Source organism: Halyomorpha halys, unplaced genomic scaffold (assembly GCF_000696795.3).
Source record: "Halyomorpha halys isolate HHAL.00 unplaced genomic scaffold, Hhal_1.1 Scaffold1771.1, whole genome shotgun sequence".
Classification (NCBI taxonomy): domain Eukaryota; kingdom Metazoa; phylum Arthropoda; class Insecta; order Hemiptera; family Pentatomidae; genus Halyomorpha; species Halyomorpha halys.
This window is the reverse complement of record NW_027106550.1, coordinates 145,706-165,409: the sequence shown is the minus strand read 5'-3', so window position 1 is coordinate 165,409 and position 19,704 is coordinate 145,706. Positions and strand designations below refer to the sequence as shown.

General features: G+C 29.0%; 1 protein-coding gene across 1 annotated transcript in view; it reads left to right on the top strand.

Moving 5' to 3' along the window:
- The window catches only part of LOC106690602 (transmembrane protein 62), a 20,928-nt gene extending 1,237 nt beyond the window's left edge, over nucleotides 1-19,691 (top strand). Inside the window, exons 4-14 of the mRNA XM_014436090.3 lie at nucleotides 715-1,013; nucleotides 1,678-1,826; nucleotides 3,883-4,035; nucleotides 7,676-7,823; nucleotides 7,941-8,063; nucleotides 9,871-9,952; nucleotides 10,049-10,180; nucleotides 10,861-10,979; nucleotides 13,486-13,541; nucleotides 16,430-16,666; nucleotides 19,558-19,691. Coding sequence (XP_014291576.1) covers nucleotides 715-1,013; nucleotides 1,678-1,826; nucleotides 3,883-4,035; nucleotides 7,676-7,823; nucleotides 7,941-8,063; nucleotides 9,871-9,952; nucleotides 10,049-10,180; nucleotides 10,861-10,979; nucleotides 13,486-13,541; nucleotides 16,430-16,666; nucleotides 19,558-19,600 — 1,541 coding nt within the window. The 3' untranslated portion in view covers nucleotides 19,601-19,691. The remainder of the gene's footprint in view (nucleotides 1-714; nucleotides 1,014-1,677; nucleotides 1,827-3,882; nucleotides 4,036-7,675; nucleotides 7,824-7,940; nucleotides 8,064-9,870; nucleotides 9,953-10,048; nucleotides 10,181-10,860; nucleotides 10,980-13,485; nucleotides 13,542-16,429; nucleotides 16,667-19,557) is intronic.
- Nucleotides 19,692-19,704: the final 13 nt, after the last annotated feature.

Genomic DNA, 19,704 nt, shown 5'->3' with positions numbered 1-19,704 from the left:
TAAGTATAGGTATATAAGTTAATACTTACACTGTAATTCAGATATAAGCCACTCACTATTTTTTATTGTCTGTCATATTGTTCAATTTGTAGATTCAATATTTTTTCAGTTTTTTCGACACTACTTGCATATCTCATATTATACATATCTTCTTACCTACATGATATTATATTTCATCTTTCACTGTTTTCAATCTACTACCATCTAATTCCATGATTATCAATCAATTTATTTTATTTTTTTCTATTCAATTATCAGTTATCAATTTTTTATCATTTATGATCCAATGCAATATTTTGTATAATTCCAAATTTGTTTGCATACTATTCCTTTTCAATTTTATGTTTCTCTAAATGTTGTTGTTATCTCTTTTGTTCTATAGCCCTGATGAAGACCTGAAACTCAGGTCGAAACGAATAAATAAATATAGTTTTGTTTATTTATGTTGTTCTTTGCTGACCGCACCCCCAGACAAACCTCTCCAATCATTAATCTACGGTCAACTATCTTCACTTCATTACAAAATATTTTTAGTTATTTTGTACTTTTTGTATCCCTGATGAAGCCTTGCAAAGTGAGGTGAAACGTTAGTAATTTAATAGTTGTTAACTATCTTTCGTTCCTTTTTACTACACCATCTCCTTCATAATTTAAAATTAAGGTCAATTATTTATATCTATATTTTTAATAATATCTAATTCATTTTTATTTTAGATAACTTTGATGTCCCTGATGTATACTCACCGAAGAATTTGTTTTTGAAGTACTCAATGCAGGGAAGAAACCAGTCGAGATCTTATATTCGTAAATTGAGGGTTGGTTCTGAAAGTTATGCTTTTGTTGCTGTTGATGCTACCCCTGATGTTGGAATCAAGAGTACATTCAACTTTGCTGGTATCCTGTCGGATAATGAAGTTGAAAGGGTGGTAGGATTTCATCGTGAGTTGAACAATGTGAACTATTCTGTTTGGTTTGGTCACTATCCCACGTCCTGCATCGTTAGTCCGCTTGATGTAAGCTGATTATTATTGTAATTAAGCACTCATAAATGTTTCTTATATTTGTTTTTATTCCTTCCAAAATGAATTTAGTATGATTCACAATTTTTTAGTATGATAAGACAATAAGAATATAGTCCAACATTTCGGCCAATTTATCTCGGCCATCCTCGAAGATAATCTTAATACAATTTAGAACCACATCATTTAAAAACACAACCTTATGCAGGTTATTCTGCCTAGGTGTATTATATAAATATTATTTTCACAACAATATTTTTGTGATAAATTATAATAGAGAAGGCTGGCTGTGACAAAAAGTTTTAATTTTTAATTTAATGTGAAGAGTTGACAAATTAGGATAATTTGTAGACTGATATAAATGACCTAGGCATAATATCCTGCATTAAGTTGTTTTTTTATTGATATGGCTCTAAAATTGCCGAATTGGCTGAAACGTCAGACTTATAAAAAATTAAAATAATTTTGAGACTAAATTTGGTTAAATTTATTTATTTAAACAATACTAACATCACTTATTTACAAATATATTTGTATAGCATTAATTTTTATTTCTATCATTCAAAACTGTCGGCACTACAACTTGATTAAATTTGATATCTTGATGTTCAATACAAGGTAGTTTAATATTTTATTGTTCAATATTGAAATTTCACAGATAAGAAATATCATCGCCGCTGATCAAAAAAGTGTCGCTTATTTATGTGGTCATTTGCACACTTTCTTTGGTTGGGTACCTAATATGTACACCTTACAAAAAAATGGCTTTTACGAACTGGAATTAGGTGATTGGAAAGTGAATAGAATGTAAGTGAATTTGAACGGATTTTTGTTACCTACATTTTTGGTGGCTTTTTTGTCAAAAAAAAATATTATTAAGTTGTTTTGTAAGCTTTGGAGCAGATTAGGTATGCTTTGGTTTTTATTTATGGCAATTTTGATTCAATGTTTTCCTTGTATTTTTAAAAATTAATATTGTTTGCTGTACCTTTTCTAGTTAGTTAAGACATGATTGTTACTTAGACCCTTTATTACTTTCATAACTTGATCTTATTAAGCATATGAAAAAAAAAATTCTTTCGTTATGATATACTTACTTTAATGCTCTTTAATTTATTATACCACTAGCAGACCCAACAATGCTTCGCTATTGCAATATTTGAGGATATTTATACATTTATTGAACAGTATTGAAACTTTGATATCAATTAATATATGAATGAAGTGAAAAAACGGTAACGATAGTAACATAAATGGTAAGAGCTAACTCTGCTGTATAATTGTTAATACTGGTCCGATTTAGCTGATTTCTTATTCTTCAATAAAATTTGATTATTTATGATATTGTCATATAAATACTACATAAAATATAAATAGTTTTTATAAAATAATCCTCACTGTGCTTCAATATTAGCACTATATTGAGACGATTCAAAATAACTGACCTATCAAAATGTGGTAAGAGATTTTTTCAGGAGTGAAATTAAGTTAATATTCACTTTTAGCCCCTCAAGAAACCCTTAAGTAGGAATTATCGGAAAATAAAATTTTTTGTCCCAAAATTCTTGTGCTATTACTTATGAAAATTCAAAAAAATATAATCAACTTCAACATGACTCAACCGATCTACACTAGACTTGGCAGTAGTTTAGTGCTCTATAAGCTGCACCAAAGGACATAAACTGGAATAAATTAGAACCGGAGATACAAAATAAAAAGTTTGAAAAGTTTTTTGAAACTGATACTTCGCTTTTATAAGGACATTAAATCTAAATTTTGTTAATATAAGTTAAAAGAGGAGACATTAAGCTTTCCAATGGTTCTATTAATGTAGGATTTGGATAAAATGCAGAGGAGTTATGAACAATTATATCGACAATAGTCACCAGAATAATTTAAAAAAAGTCCTTCAAATAAATCAAGATCAAGAATGGTATTTGAGGGTTTGAGACGTACTGAAATCCTGATTATGTTTTTTAATTATCAGTGAAAAAAAATCATTTAATATAATCAGTAATATTTTTTCTTATTCTTTAGAATGAAACAAACTGATTGGTATATAATATAATAACCATGACAACGAACTGATTGGCATATAATGTAATAACCATGGCAACGAACTGATTGGCATATAATATAATAACCATGACAACGAACTGATTGGCATATAATATAATAACCATGACAACAAACTGATTGGCATATAATATAATAACCATGACAACGAACTGATTGGCATATAATATAATAACTATGAATAAAAAGTATATCTTTTGAGATACATGCCTAAAATGCTTAATTTTTTTAATAATTTTTATATTATCATAAAAATCGTGCCAGCCTATAATCTTCCTAGGAAAATCCTTAATATTTAGCAAAAAGTCCCATGACAATCGAGGATGAATAGTATGGCAGTGAATAAAGTACAAACAAATATCAATTTTTATATATTAAATAATACTGTCGTTAATATGCACTTAGTGAAATTTTAGGAGTTATAGATGATAAAAAAAAAAAACTAATTCGTTACTTTATTAAATTAAATCAGCTTATTATTAAAATTATTTGTAAATGTTTTATGACCTGCATTTTATGCTTCATACATTTTATGAAATATTATTAGACTTTTACTGTTTCATTTCGTCACACATATTATCAGTGCTTTCAACCGCTTTGCTTTGTACTATGGGGAGTAAATACAATTAATGCATAGTATTTTTTTTTCTGTAATTCAGAAATTTATCAAATTTAATTTTTGCATGCTTTGCTAGTTTTGCTGTCTTGTCAATCAGATTGACATTCAGTTTTATTGAATTTCATGATTATACTGCATTAGAATTACATTTTTAATATTGTTAACTAGGTATAGGGTCGCTGCTATAGATCATGGACTCTTTTCTTTCACAGACGTTAAACATAATGATTGGCCAGTTGTACTTCTTACCAATCCTAAGAATGCTATATTTCAGTCGAGTCGTGAACCTATTGAAGCAATGCTGTCATCTACGCATATCAGGTAATTTATATATCTTTTTTATTTATATATTATACCGTTTTTTTTAAATTTATTTATTTTATTATTTGCTTTTTGTGGCCACCTTATTAAAAGAAAAAAGTAATTATGTTTATATGTACCTATGTGTGTGTGTAGATATATTTGTATGTATTTGCATACCTACTTACTGTAATATCCTCTTTTTGAATAAATGGTATATTTTTATGTATAAAGGGTTTTTAATATGTTTTTATTTTATGTATTGTTTCAATACTGTTCATTTACTTTGTTAAAGCAAAAAGAAAGCTAACCAATTTTATTCAGTCAAATATGGAGTAGAAAGATCGTTATTCAAAACAATGAAGATGGCGGCAGTGTCTTACCAAAAGTTCGTTGAATCGTGGCTATTTTGAGCAGATTCAAATATTTTAAAAACTTTATTTTAACTTCCCATTATAATTGAAATTACCATACATTTAAGAAAAAATAGAAGTTAAGAATAAGTATTAAAAAAAATTATTGATAAAGGAAATCATGAGAAAAAACTCAAAACTGTAGTGATACAATCGTTATTGAGAATGAACACTTATAGAAGGGGAAGGAATAGAACTTGGTTTTTGGAATCCTTCGTTGCTTAGGCGCAGGCAGGGAATGATGTTTCCTGGGTGCGGGAGGTCCTCATCATCTTTTTTCTAGCTCAAGGGCAGACATCTTGGAAAAGAGGACATCAAAGAGTCACCCAAGAAGAATAAGGGACTCTTTGTTTGGATCCCTAGTGAATGAGATGAGTGAAAACTTTTAGAGGACAAATGCTTTGTTAACAGTCAGTATTTGTTTGCTGAAAGATTGTTTACAGCAAGTGTTAGTTTGTTGAGAAAGAAGACAAAGAAAACCGTCCATCATCAAAAGAAGATTGTATAAATTGATTAGTGTTGTACAAAATAGAATTCTAAGTATATTTGTAAAGGTAGTGAATTATTTAGTCGACTGTTCTGATTGCCAAAAACCCGCCCTGAGATTAAGAGTCTATTATGTTATATGTAATTAAAAAATAAAAATTCTCATATTTATTTAATATTTAATTTTTTTATTTGACCTTGTCATCTTCAAAGCTTTACCATGGATATGAGAATTAAGTTAAAACTACCAAAATTCCTTATATTTTTCATAAATTATTTTTAATATTACAATTAATATATAAATATTATTTATGAATGTGAAGTAGGAATTAAGTTTGTAAACAGAAGGTGTATTACGGCTTAATGCTAAGTACTAGGGACCGAGTCACCATCATCATTGTTACTCATCCCAGTAAATAAGTGTCATGGACCAAGTCCACGGAGACAGTAAGTGTGTTTTAATAAGATGGCCATCATCATCCATTTTTTTTATGGTTGTTGCTAACTCATAGTGGGGCATGTTGGAAGCACAGCACAACCCCATTGGGACTTTTGGGAAACAGCAGATCATGAGTTCAAGGCTCCATAACGTAAACTTTTTTTTTTTTGTTAATTTATTAATGTTTAATTTTTTTTTTTATCAATAAAATTTTCTTTTAAATAATACCTTTAAGAAATATTTTATTTTAGAAGTTTTTATGTTATTTTGTTTCTTATATGATGAGTAGGGATAGGATTTTTATGTGCTAAAAAATCTGAAATATGTACATAAATATGTTCTAATAAATTGTCAAATATTTTTAAAAATATGTATTTATAAATTATCTATTATTCAACAATATAAATTACTAATTAATTAGTAATTTTATAACTTAAAAAAAGTTACATAAATATGTATTTATTATATATTATATGAATAATATTTTAAAGAAATTATGTTAAAATATGTACAAAAAATGTACTTAGAGAAAACAGCTGTTCAATAATAAGATGTTAATTAGTAATTGTAATTAAACTAGGGGAGTGAAAGAAGACTAGGATGAGAAAGGACCATGGGAAGGGGGGTACAGAGAAATGGATTGAGTAGTAAACAAACAAATTATAGGAAAATACTACAGGAATTAAGACCCTTGCTCTTTTTAATTGATTCTGAGAAATTCTCGATGTAATTCTGTCTGAAAATTTATTATTGCCACTGCTTTTAATTTGTGTTCAAAGATGAAAATATAGAATTTTTATGCACTATTTATGATAAATGATAAATTTCACCTTTAAGTTTCTTGCGTTCTCTTGAATTTTACGTAGTTGCTGCAAAAAATGTATTTACAATTGAACAAATAATTTAAGGAAATACATGATTCAGGACAAAATGTCTAAAAATATGTAAAAAATAACAAATATTTCAGAAAATATGTGATTTACAACAAAATATGTAACAATATGTAAAAAAGGCCAAATATCTTGAAACATCGTTAGTTAGTAAGGAATCGAAGATATCATAGTCAGGTAAAAATATGTGAAAACATAAAAATCCTATCCCTAATCCTAATGATGAGTAAATATATCATTTTTTTTCTTTTTATGCTGCTATTTGGAATTTTATTTATTTCTGAATTTATCTTTTAAATAAAGCAATATTTATTGGTAATATTTTTTATTTTTTATTTATTTAACCCCTCAACTTGTACGCTCGAGCTAATTTGAGTGTGCTAATAATAAATAGGCCAAATTGTGCCTTTAATTTTTCACACTCGAATATAATCAAGAATTGAAAATAGCAATGTGTTAATAATAAAATAAATAACAATAATTTATTCTTTGTTATAATGTTCTATATATAGCTTTACCTTATGTTTACATAGGGAGTTTGAGATAGGTATTATGACTGATATCAAAAATCCAAAATAAAAATAAAAATTTTGATTATTTTTTGCCTAGACAGTGTTCTAAATTGTGTTTTTTTACATTAAAAAAATTTGGTTGTTTTTAGCCAGTTTAAAAAAAAAAAAAAAAAAAAAAAAAAAAAAAAAAAAAAAAAAAAAAAAAAAAAAAACTACGCTAAGGGGTTAATACTGACTGGAAGTTTTGGCAAGTTCATTTTTAAACCACCCACTGTCTCACAGCTTTTAGATCAGTGGATTTATATTATTCTTTTAAATTAAATTATTAGTTGACTGTAAGTAATTAATTGTACAAAAATGGTCTGAGTGACAAACTAAAAAATGTAGCTCGAAATAGAACAATGTATTATTAACTATTATTCCGTAGTAATTATTAATGTATATTTATTATATCGATGGCTTACTTCAGAGTGGTGCTTAATAAACGAAAACTAACTTTATGAAAAATACAAATACAAAGTATAAGGATATACTTTTCAATTAATTTTTCTAAAAGAGAGAACCTTTGATTTTATTTTTCATTTTGTAGTTTCCATGCACAGATTTAGATTTTCTACCTAAATCTGTTCTTTCGACAAATGAATTGGAAAATTTTAATTTTTCTAAAAGATAACCTTAATTCACTCAATCAAAAATCCATTGTTGATGCTGATCAACCACTTTTTGTAGGTATTTCCAGTGAGACTACTTCAGGGTTTGAAAAAATCACTTTTTGTTTGTTTTCATTTCCAATTTTCCTTTACATTTAGTAAATTTTTTTTTTTTTGTTTTTTTATTAAATGAACAAATGAAAAGATATAAAATGCACATATTTTCCCAATACCTTGTATTATTTCTCTTATAATGTATTATTATTTTCAGAGTTCTTGTATTTTCTCCTAATAAAATCAATTCCGTTAAGATAAAAGTCGACTCAGCTTCTTGGAATAATGCCTCACATATTTCGGGACCCCTGTATGTTTTGCCTTGGGAACCTTTAAACTATTCTTCTGGAATTCACAATATTGAGGTTAGTTTTTTTTTTTTATTTTATACTTTTGTTTTTTCAACTTATTCTAGTGAAGATTATACTCTTTATTTATTTATTTTTTAAACTTTATCACTTATATCTGATATTGCTTTCTAGGTGGTTGTTATAGACATATATGGTCAAGAAAAAGTAGTGAGTCAGCCATTTTCACTGGATGGTACTAAGTTGGAGTTCAAACTTCTTCCAAAATTTTTATTAATGGTGAAGTTCAATACTGTTGTAAGTGATATAGATTATTATTATCGATTTATAATGATATAGATATTGTAGACTAATTGAATTTTCTATTTATTTGTTATATTGTTTGAAAAAGTTCGAATGGTAGGTTGGTAGTTTTGGGAATCTCTAGAAGACAATTAAATGTTACTTGGTGTTACGGCGGGTAGGCATTCAAAAGGAACCTTTACTAGCCCAACCGTGAAAAAAAAAGAATAGCCGAATTTTGTTATTTTTAAATAAGTGAACATAATAAAAGGGACACAAAATATATAAAAATATACAAACTAGAACAAAAAAAGAAAGCTTAAAACTATTACAAAATTAAATGAATTGCACACAAGAGAGAAACAAAAAAGGTATTATATCATCGGTGATTGATGACCGGTTGTGGTTGTTGTCTTGAGCAGATATGTCCGCCCGCCTTGTCCTCTTGGAGAATGAGCCGAAGTAGTCTGGCCGCCGTGGCTAAAATGATTGAGATGGCCAGGATACTGGCAACTATGAGTGCGTAGTGAGGAGACAATGGAGACGATATGTGTGTGCACACTGAGACTCTAAGAAGTCGTCAGTCTATTTTTGTAGTATTAAAAACAACAGAGAGTAGTTCTTTTGTTTTTTGATGTTTTAAAATCATATGTTTAAGTAATCGATTTGTGGACCATATGTTGGTCACAACACTTGGTTTGAAAAATCATAAGATTTGGGGAAAAATCTTTTTGAATAAAAAGGTATAATGTACAAAATCAATCAAAGAATAGTTCAAAAAATTTGATTCACTAAAAGGAGTGAATGGTTCGGAATCGGTTTCATGTAAAAGAATCGAATTTCCTTTCTCTAGCATATGAATTAATACTAATAATTTTTTGAAGTTCTCGGTTTTGATTTCTGGTTTTTGTTATTTGATGTCCATGATCTACTGTCTTCATTATATATTTGTCTTTAATTTTCTTATTTTTTAAAACATGAGTGGGCGGAATCATATTCAGAAAAATCAAACTCTGCATTAATGGTTATAAAACGGGATGGAGTTGGTTTTTATTTATTTTATTTTCTTAATTTTTATAAAATCAAATTTAGACTATATTTTCCCTCTTTTAATATTTTCTGTGTTAAAAATTCAATAAGAATCAATTTAATTCTTCTTTAAATGGTGAAAAGGAGACTGTTATATGAAATTTATGCAAAGAGTGTTGCCTTTCTCTTGATTTTAATTTCAAATATGAACAATTGTACTTAGCTTGATAAGGATAGTCTTCAGTCTGTTGCATTAGATGAGAGAAATCGAGTAAACAAGAGAACATGAATAGGTTGGATGGTATCCTTTCTTTGAAGAGGCTCCTTGTTGGGTGCTATTTTATTTTATTTTTTATGTCCCTCTTCCTGGTCATTTCTGACATACTGGGGGTTTATCTACAAGGTACCAACCTATCCCCAATGGTAGGACATGTTTTGATTCCGAGGGACCACCTCGGAAATAAAAGACCTGATTTGAACCAGAAATGTTTTGATGCTCTGCAGAAATAAGCCAGTTAAAGTTGGTGCTTTAAGCCGCTCAGCAACCATTGACCCACCTTGTTTAGTGCTTATGCTACCTAATCTGATTTCATTTTCTCTTGTTTACCCGATTTCTCCTGTCTCATGGAACGGACTACAGTATTAAAGATATCCTCATTATATTCTATATACTATATGTAGGTATTAAAATTATCTTACAATCAATATTATTAAATTTTGTTATTTATAAAATAATTTATTCATTTTAATTGATTTATTTAAGTGTATTATAATAATAGTATGTTGTTACAAGCTACAAGTTATGTTCAGTTTGGCAGTTGCTTGTTCCGTTCTTCCTTTCTGTCTTCTGCGGTATTTAAACAAACAAGTTTTAGGTAATCAGAAATTATTTTCTTTACTTTTTTTTTGTAAATATATTTGTGCACTAATAAACATTATTTAGTTATAAATTTTCTCTTTCTGTATTTCAGATGGTAAATTACGATTGGAATGCCTAGGAAAGGACTCGTTTATTTATCGATTGTTGAAGAGGCTGTGGATCCTTTCTAACATGAATTCACTTTTCTATCCTATCTTTTTATATCCAATTTACATTAGTATTGGTAATATATTTCTCTATTATTATTATCTTTATTTTTTTTCTTGCAATTGCGGGTTTGGGTTTAGAACTAAGATAGAGACCACATTTTAGAAAAATTATGAAGAAGATGGTTGGAGGGGTGTGGTCAAAAGAAAACAAAAATTAGTTAACAATTATTTATTTGCTGAAGTTTCTTCCCACTTTGTTGAGTTTCATCAGGGCTATTCCAGTTGAGAGATAATTGTTAACAATTTTTTGTTTTCTTTTAACCTCACCCCTGATCATCTTCTTCTTCATGATTTGAAATACTACAGTCAATCATTTATATTTATAATTTTAGGAAAAATGTTTGTTATACCGATATTAACTAGAAAAAGGTCTACTTTACATGTAAACATAAAATAAAAATCATATTTATTTGCCTTCAGCTTCCTGTTAAGCAGCAATTATAAAGTTAAATTATTCTTCAATATTACATTTCAAATTTTTTAAAAATCAGGTTAGAACTAACAAATAGAGTAAAAATTCTAAGCTATTATAAGTTTGCTGTGAAATGAAAATCATCCTCATATTTTAGATAATTTTATTTTCCATAATTATTATGGTCCATTTCCATCCATTTCTCTGTTGCTCCTTTCCTATTATATTCCACCCTTACCCAATGTCCTGGAAGGTTCTGATGGTCTTCAATGTAACTTACAGGACCTTGGGCTTTTGCTGAGCTTGTAGAAGGGCATTATGGCTGGATATTCCTTTGGGGAATAATTGTTAACGGAGCCTTCATCGCAGACACTTTCACATATGTCTATGCTTTGGTTCAGGTAATAAAAACGTATATTTTTGTTATTTAACACGTTTACTGTTGATCAGCAAGTTTGCGTTCTTGCCTAGGACGCTGACTACGAGTTATCTCGCAGTCGGGAATCAACGTTTTGAATATAAAAGTAAAAATGTCAGCTGATTGAAAAGGCTTATCCTCACGCTGTATAATAGATTAGTCTATAGAGAACAAAAAAAAATTGTGACAGCTTTGAGAATGGGCGACAGAAGTGAAACTTCTAGAAATGGAATAATGTATTAAAATTGTATTTATAATGACATTTATGTTACAATAATATTTTGATTTTCTTATTTAATTATGATTATTGAATAATGTTTTATTTAATTATAGTATTCATTTGTGAAATCATAGTTTACATGATATGATATGCTTGCGGTAGTTAAAATAATAAATGTAAACATTTGATTGAATGTGTTGGGGGAGGGACGTTTCATGAATGAAAAACCAACCTCTTCCCCAGAAAAAAATTGTTCGCTGGTTACTCAGGTTACAAAATATAAAAAACGGAGGACCTGAAATGAAATCACAAAAACTTAAATTAAATTAAAATAAAATGAACTGGTGTGTTGTTACAAAGAAAATAATGATTATGAAATAAAATATTTTGATATAAATGTAAAACGCAAAAACAATTTTCTTCACACAAGAAATAATAAGTTAATTAACCTGAGTACTTAGAAACAAACAAAAAAAAAATATGAACCTTGATGAGAGAATGGAAGAAGAAAAAGTCACTCACAGTAGAGGGTCTATATGCGCATATTGATTATGTTTCTCACTTCTACTCTCATAAACTGCAGTTGTCGAGTCGATATATTGGGTGAGGGTCACTAGTAAGGTGAACCCCGAAAACCAAGTAGTCTGGTGAGTTAGAAAGTCGGTGAACCGGTGGGTCCTCTTAACTCTGACTCAGCCTCTAGAGTCCGGACTGCCTTATCAGTCCGTATACAGGCACTAATTCCATTGCAGCTTGCGATGTTGTTGTATGTGCCGAGCTGCAGGAATGTATTTGTATTATACATGCGTATCACAACAAACCTTCTTATTTGCGTAATAAATTCTAATTTAATTTTAATTACAGAAAATAAAAACTGAATTGTTATTTAAAAAAGGAAATTAACTTATAATTAACAAGAAATAAAAAACCACTTGGAAGTAAAATATAAAAGAAAAGAAAAGAAAAGAAAATACTCTTTTGGTCTCTAACAGAATGTATAAGAGAAAGATGGTCTGAGTGCGATAAAAAAAAAAAAAAAACTCAAATATTAATTAAACTATTTATTGTGAGTCAATTTTTCTCCCTTGTCAGGTTAAAAAAAGATACAAACAACAAAACTAATGTAACAAAGTAAAAGAATTGATAAGATGAAATAAAAGTAAAGTAAGGTATGGCTAAAAATGATGTAAAATATCTGAAAGTTTTTATAAAAATGAACAAAATAAATTAAAGTGAAAAGTATAAATAAACAATTACAAAGAGGTATTAATTTGTTAATACGATAAACTTCCATAAAAAAAATATCTTAATAAAAAAAACTTCCATTTAGAATATTATCAGTATTCTATATTTTTTGTATGTTTCGACATTTACTTCATATTCATGTTTTAATATGCCTACAATTACAACAATTAATTTATTATTATCAAAAATTTTGTCTGTTTATTTATATGTATACCATTAAAATCTTATAATCTATTTTACCTCATTTCGTCAATTATATGTATTTCTATTCAGAAATATTGTCATATAGTCACATACATTACAATTTACAACATAACATTATTTAAACAATATCGTTCACTATTGTCCCTTTAACACAAATCAATTTTAAACTATACTCGGCATTATCTCTTTGGGCATATCAATATGTCTGTGTGCTGTTTTTTTACCTCCCTATCGATATGTCTATATTGATACAAGTAACTAAAATAAACTAATAAAGTAAGAGAAGATAAAAAGAAATAAATGTAAACTAAGGTATGAGGCAAAAATAATTTAAAATATATGAATGTTTATACAAAAATGAACAAAGTAAATTATTTTGTTCATTTATATATAAACTTTCACACATTTTAAATCATTTTTGCCTCATAACTTAGTTTACATTTATTTCATTTTTTCTTCTCTTAGTTCATTACATTATTTTAGTTGCTTTTATCTTTTTTAACCCTGATGAAGACTTGCAAAGTGGAGTAAAATGTTGGCTCGCTTACATTAAGTAGTTTAATCACTATTTGAGTTATTTTTACCGCATACGGACCATCTTCCAATTTGATTGAATGTTTTCAATATGTCTTGCAAATACTGCATCAATTGTTGTACCACATCTTGTAGTACTCTCCAATGGTGAGCTTATTAAATGTTCAAAAACTTTTTGTTAGAATATATAGCTCATTAAAAAGAGATTAAGTAAATAACATGTAAATATAATACCATTTTTAGAAGAATTTTTTGTGAAGCATTCATTTAAATATTTTTGTTTCAGTTATTTTTTTTTGAAGGCCCTATTATCTTGTGTACAGCATATTCTCTGGATAAAAGGTATTTTCAATATTTTAGATCTTATATAGTAGTTAAATATCTTTTTTACCTAGTCTAGCAAGTGGGCCTCCTGATCCTTTTTGCCAACCCCTGGCGGCTGCCAGAGTTGCTACTGAATACTAACCAAGATGGTAGTGTAAAGATTCATTTTTCAGGACTGCTGAGAGAGGAGAGAGAAAGAAATACTTTATTCATTCATGCTGCCCAAATACATCGGGTTGCTACATTACACAGCATACTGATCAATCCGTGACTGGACAAATATAAGTTACATATTTTTACATGATATAATATAATAGATAGATAACACAATAACATAATTTTTTTTTTTCTTCCAGTTTTCTTTAACTTTTCTTTTACAATTAATACCAGTCTACAAACTAACTACAAGTTTTTCGGTTTCTTTTTTTTTTTTCTTTCCCTTATATTTCACAACCCCTATTTCATTTGATCAACAAATTCCCCTATATAACAAATATTAAAATATTTAAAATAATAACTAAAACAACAAATAAGATATGCGATGCATGCATGCCATCCCACCTCTGGATAAACTCCCATACTCATTAATTTCCATGCATGTGATGGTGTATGATTCCCAGGGAGTCAAGTATTATATTTTCTGTCAACCTAGCCACGTCCTGGACATCGATCCCGAGCTCCTCCATGAAGCTCCTAGTTGTGCTGGGAATCGTTCAATGGGCTCTGAACCAGAGGCCTCTCACGTTGAAGTCTCGTTCTCCGAAGCCCTCATGGAACTTCTCCTTGAGGAAAGGGATACATTTATCGTAGATTTCCTTCTTTTCCCTATCTACCTTATTTGCCTGGTCAAGGTCGTTATTTTCATATCTCATCGAAAAATAATATTAACTGTCCCAGATGGGAATTGAACCCACAACGTTCCGAACTGGGACTTATGCCCCAACCTGCACTGCTATCACGTGTCTGTTCTGGAATAAATCGAACTGTCAATCCGATTTTTAAGAAAGTTTTAGGCATATTGTGGATTGGTATCTGATCCCTTATTCAATTTTCTTCATTCAATCAACTACTTACTTTTAAACATACATAAATTTATTTTTCTTGGGTAAGTATGTATTTTGAAAACAATTGTTTATTTGGTCAAATTTGGAGGGAAGTTGTGGATTCATTTATTATGTTACTTCAACATGTTAATTAATGTTACAAACTGTATTTCCTCATTTTGCTCCCTTGATTTTACAAGAACAAATGAATAATTCATCGAAATTTTGACCGATTTAAAATATTATTGCTGGCATATATATATTGTTATAATCAAAAATTTATTTAAATAAAATAAAAAAGAATTTTAATCGTTTTAAACTTATTTCAAATATAAAAGAGATACCTTGGGTTCAAATTAATAACTTTAATATTGAACAGATAATATAATTTTTTAACATAAGAGACTTTTCTCAGGGCGGGTTTCCTGGCAATCAGAAACAAACGACACTTTACTACTAATAACACTTTAATTTAATTACTAGACATTTTACTAATACAATAAATTCATTTAGAAACAAGACTAACCAATTACACAGCTTCCCTTGATAATTGTTGATCTCTTCTTCACGATGATGCTATATCCAAACTCCCCACAATGAATTTTGATTTGTATCTAGATCTGTGAAAAATATTTCTCATTGTTTTTTGTATGCCAGACAATCAAGTATAATATATTGTAATTATTTTAAATTATTTAAAATAAAATAAATCTAAATTTGATATTTTTTAACTTAAATTCTGATATCTAAAAGATAGCTTGGGTTGAAATTAAAAACTTTAATATTAAATAGATAATAGACTTTTATTTAAATTTTATAATATAATAGACTCTTAATCTCAGGGCGGGTTGCTAGGCAATCAGAAACAGACACTTACAAATATTTACACTTAATTAAATTAATATCTATTTTACACATGTATATATTTTTAGGTATAACAAAACTAACCAATTTCATATACTCTTCTTTTGATGATTCTTGGTATCTTCTTTTCTATAATGCTATGTCCTACTGTCAAAATGGCTTCCAGTCCTTCCAAACAGCTATGTCTCTCACAACAATGGCTTCCAATCTTTCCCACTTCCAGCCGACGGACGTCCTCTCACCAGGCAATCCAAACTCAGAGTCCTTTTTTCTTGTGTGACTCTTGGTTGTCTTCCTTCTTCAAGATGTCCACCCTTGCTGGACAGAAATTGCTGAGAACCTCCTCATCCTGGAAACATCATTCCCCAATCGCGCCCAAACAACAACAAAAATTCAAAACCAAAACCTGCCTCGATGTTCCATGTAAACATCGATTGTCGCACAACAGTTAGGGATTTTTGCAAATGATTTACTTTCTTAATTTTATTCTTTAGCACTATTTCTTGACTTCTATTTTTCTTAAATTTACTGTATTTTCAATTATGATGGGAAGAGTTAAAATAGTTTTTATGATATTTGAATCTGCTCAACATGGCCTTGATTCAACGGACCTTTTGAAAGATACGCACCGCCATCTTGGGTTTGTTTTGAATCACGAATTTATTATAGACAATGAAAATTGGTTAGCTTGCTTTTTGGATAAATAAAACAAATGAACAGTATTAAAATGATACATAAAATAAAGCATATCAAAAACCCTTTATACATCAAAATATACTATTTACTCAAAAAGAGCATATTACAGTATTTAAGGATAAGTTGCTGGTATAAAAGGGAACTTATAAGGGGGAAACTTAAGGGAAACCAATCAGTTAAATGTTTAAAATTTTAGTCTGCTCTTGCCCTAACTTATCTTATTTATTTTGAAATCAAAAATATTTTACAATAAACATAAAAAAAGTGATATAAGTGCGGCATAACACTTTTATTTTATTTCAGATTGCACGAGTATTCAGTCAACAATAAACGGAATAAAAACAAACTGTTGGAAACGGTGAGATCTTTTATTTCTGGACTACCTTATTTACTAATACTTCTGCCGCAGCTGCTGTTGGTCTATTCGACCTACTTAGCTTATGGCCTCCTGGCTGCCGTCGGGCCATTTCGATCCTGGCCAGTCGTTCTTATCGTATGGTGCTGGCATCATGCTAGAACTGTGCCTTTGCAAAAAGTGAGGTAAGGCTATTAATGAATAATAATTTTAATGGGGTGTAGATAGTTGACCGTAGATTAATGATTAGAGAAGTTGGTCGGGGGGTGCAGTCAGCAAAGAACAACAAAAATAAACAAAACCATATTTATTTATTTTATGCCGACGTTTCGGGTCTTCATCAGGGCTATAGAACAAAAGACATAACAACAACATTTAGAGAAACATAAAATTGAAAAGGAATAGTATACAAACAAATTTGGAATTATTCCAAATATTGAATGACAGACAATGAAAAATAGTGAGTGGCTTATATCTGAATTACAGTGTGAGTATTAACTTATATACTTATACTTAAAAATATAAATATATATATACTATAGGAAAAAGGTAGAATATGGAGATTCGGAAAAGAATAATGTAAGAAATATGAGAATGAGAAAGGAGACTCATGTTATGGCGTAGAAGGTAGGCCTAAAACTGATTGATTTTTTGATTTTTAGTAAGGCTCGCCGAGTGGGCTACAGACAGACAAAGTTTGCTAGAAACGTAACTGTCAAGAAAGGCCATTATGACACAACTGTTGATGTGAAATACCAATGATAAAAATAGAAATCAAGTTACAGTTTAAAAAAACATAAAACCAATGATATGTAAAATTATGGAACCCAAAGCTCAAAAAATTATGAATAAAATTTAATAAGAGTAAAAAAAAATTTAAAAAAATAAAATCAAAAATTAATAATGATAGATAAAATAAATTATGGGTGCTTTAATAAATTAATTATTTGAGAATAGGGATAGGGACCTGAAACTCAGGTCGAAACGTCGGCATAAAACAAATAAATATGGTTTTGTTTATTTATGTTGTTCTTTGCTGACCGCACCCCCCCGACGAACTTCTCCAGTCAATAATAATTTTACTATCAATAATGGTTGATAAATTAATAATACTGAGAAGGTAGAAAATGTTATCCAATAGGATGATAAGTAATGAAAGTGATAAAATTTAGGCATAGGTATAGGTAACATTTAGGATTTAGATAAAGAATCAAGTAATATAAATATTCTATAATGGATTTCTTTAATAAAACATTAATCATATAATTCTTACTTAGTACAATATGAAACTAAGAATATTGAAGCTTTTACTTCATAGTTTGTATGCTTGTATGCATAAACTAGGAACTAGTTTGTATGCATGAATTAGGAATATTCATGTATTAATTGTACATTGATGTATTAAAAGTAAAAAGATTTAACATACTAAATGTTAGTAAATTATAGTATTGTGGGCAGGCTAATTTAAAGTTCATGTTATATGTTAAATGGAGAGCATCTCCTAGCAGATTTTATAGGCAACATTTTTTATAAGTTCGTAATGTTAATAAGATAATAAAATCTCCAACAGCTTCATCGCATCATCTTTCTTCCACAAGTATCAATATTTGAGAATTATTTCTTAGTTAGTGTTTGGTTTATATTGTTCTTTTAGACATATTGAATTCTAAATAAAGTAATGAAAAAAAAAAAATAGGAGAGGAAGCAAGTAACATATGAGGTGGAGGAAAGATGATGTCATGAAGCAGTTGGAGATTTTGTTGTCACCTAAAGATTACAAGGTTACAAAACAAGTTGTCCAGAATATCCACTAGGAACTCCTCTGCATTTAACATACAATAGGGGTATTCATAATCTTTAGTTTAACATGTTAAAGCGTGTTAAATGGAAAAACTTATAGAAAAATTTGCCTTCTTTTGCCGTGGTAAAACGAAATAACATGTAACGTGGCTGAGAGTCTGTTACTTGGTCTGTTAAATGGAGAATGACGTCACACAATAGACCAGTTGACCTCGCCACCATTTATAGCCATTATAGTTTCCTAAATTGTTAATGGCTAGTTTTTTAAATACAAATAGCTTCCCTCATAATTAAGGTAGAAACATGGGAGGAGTGACATTTTGTAGCTATTTAAATTAACTTTTACCTGACATGTAACATGCTATATATGCTTGTTAGAAAATTTTTCAAAGAAATTACTGAAAATAAGTGATTTTATTCTTAAACAATACATAAGGTTTGAAGATAGGAGGATAATGGGTTCATTAATACAATAAATACTAAAAAAGTGGGTTATAAACAAATTAACTTTTTAACAACCTTTGATTTCTTGTATAATAGTTTCAAATTGAAAGTAGTTCACTCTCAAAAGAGATTTAAACCTATCTTCATCCAAGTTTGGTAATACTGAAGATTTTAACACTAGGTAACACTCCAATGTGTAGATTTTAATACTGATCCTCTGAGAAAAGGAACTGCGTATCTGAATGATAGAACACGGAACTCATCTTCATTCTCTTCCTCACAAGTTTGAAGATCAATAAGACACTCATAAGCTAAACTTTCACTCAAATTCCACTTTTCACTCACTCTAGGCATGTTGTAATAAATTGCTAAATCAAAACTGAAACTTAAATCAAATTTGAAGTAAACAATAACATGAGGCTCTGGAAGGAAAAGTTATAAACATAAAGGCTTATAAAACAAATTGCTGAGAAAATCCGCTAGGAGCTCTTATGCATTTAACGTTTAACATGACTTCAAATAGGGCTGCTCACAATCCTATAGTTATAACATTTAACATTTAACACAATATCATGAATACCCCTAATATGGACTGCTCACAATCCTATACTTATAATATTTAGCATGTTAAAACTTTGTACATCATGAATACTTCTAATATAATATTTAAAAAGTTATTGGGCCATCTAGTACACAATTTTAATAGTAATCAAATCTTTTGAATATTATTAAAAACCTCCAAGTTCTGCTATAGGATTACTTTGAATTGTTACAAAAGTATTTTTCTAGATAGTGTATCACTTTTTTCTTAAGTTTATATTCATTATTACAGAACAGCTGGTCGGGCATGGGAGAAAAAAAGTGCTCACAACTGAAAACAAAAATTGTTTTCATACAATTTATACCAATTCTCTCAGCCACAACAAAGTTGGTAGTTAATCACTCAGAAAATGATTAGAGACCAAAGATATTTTATAAA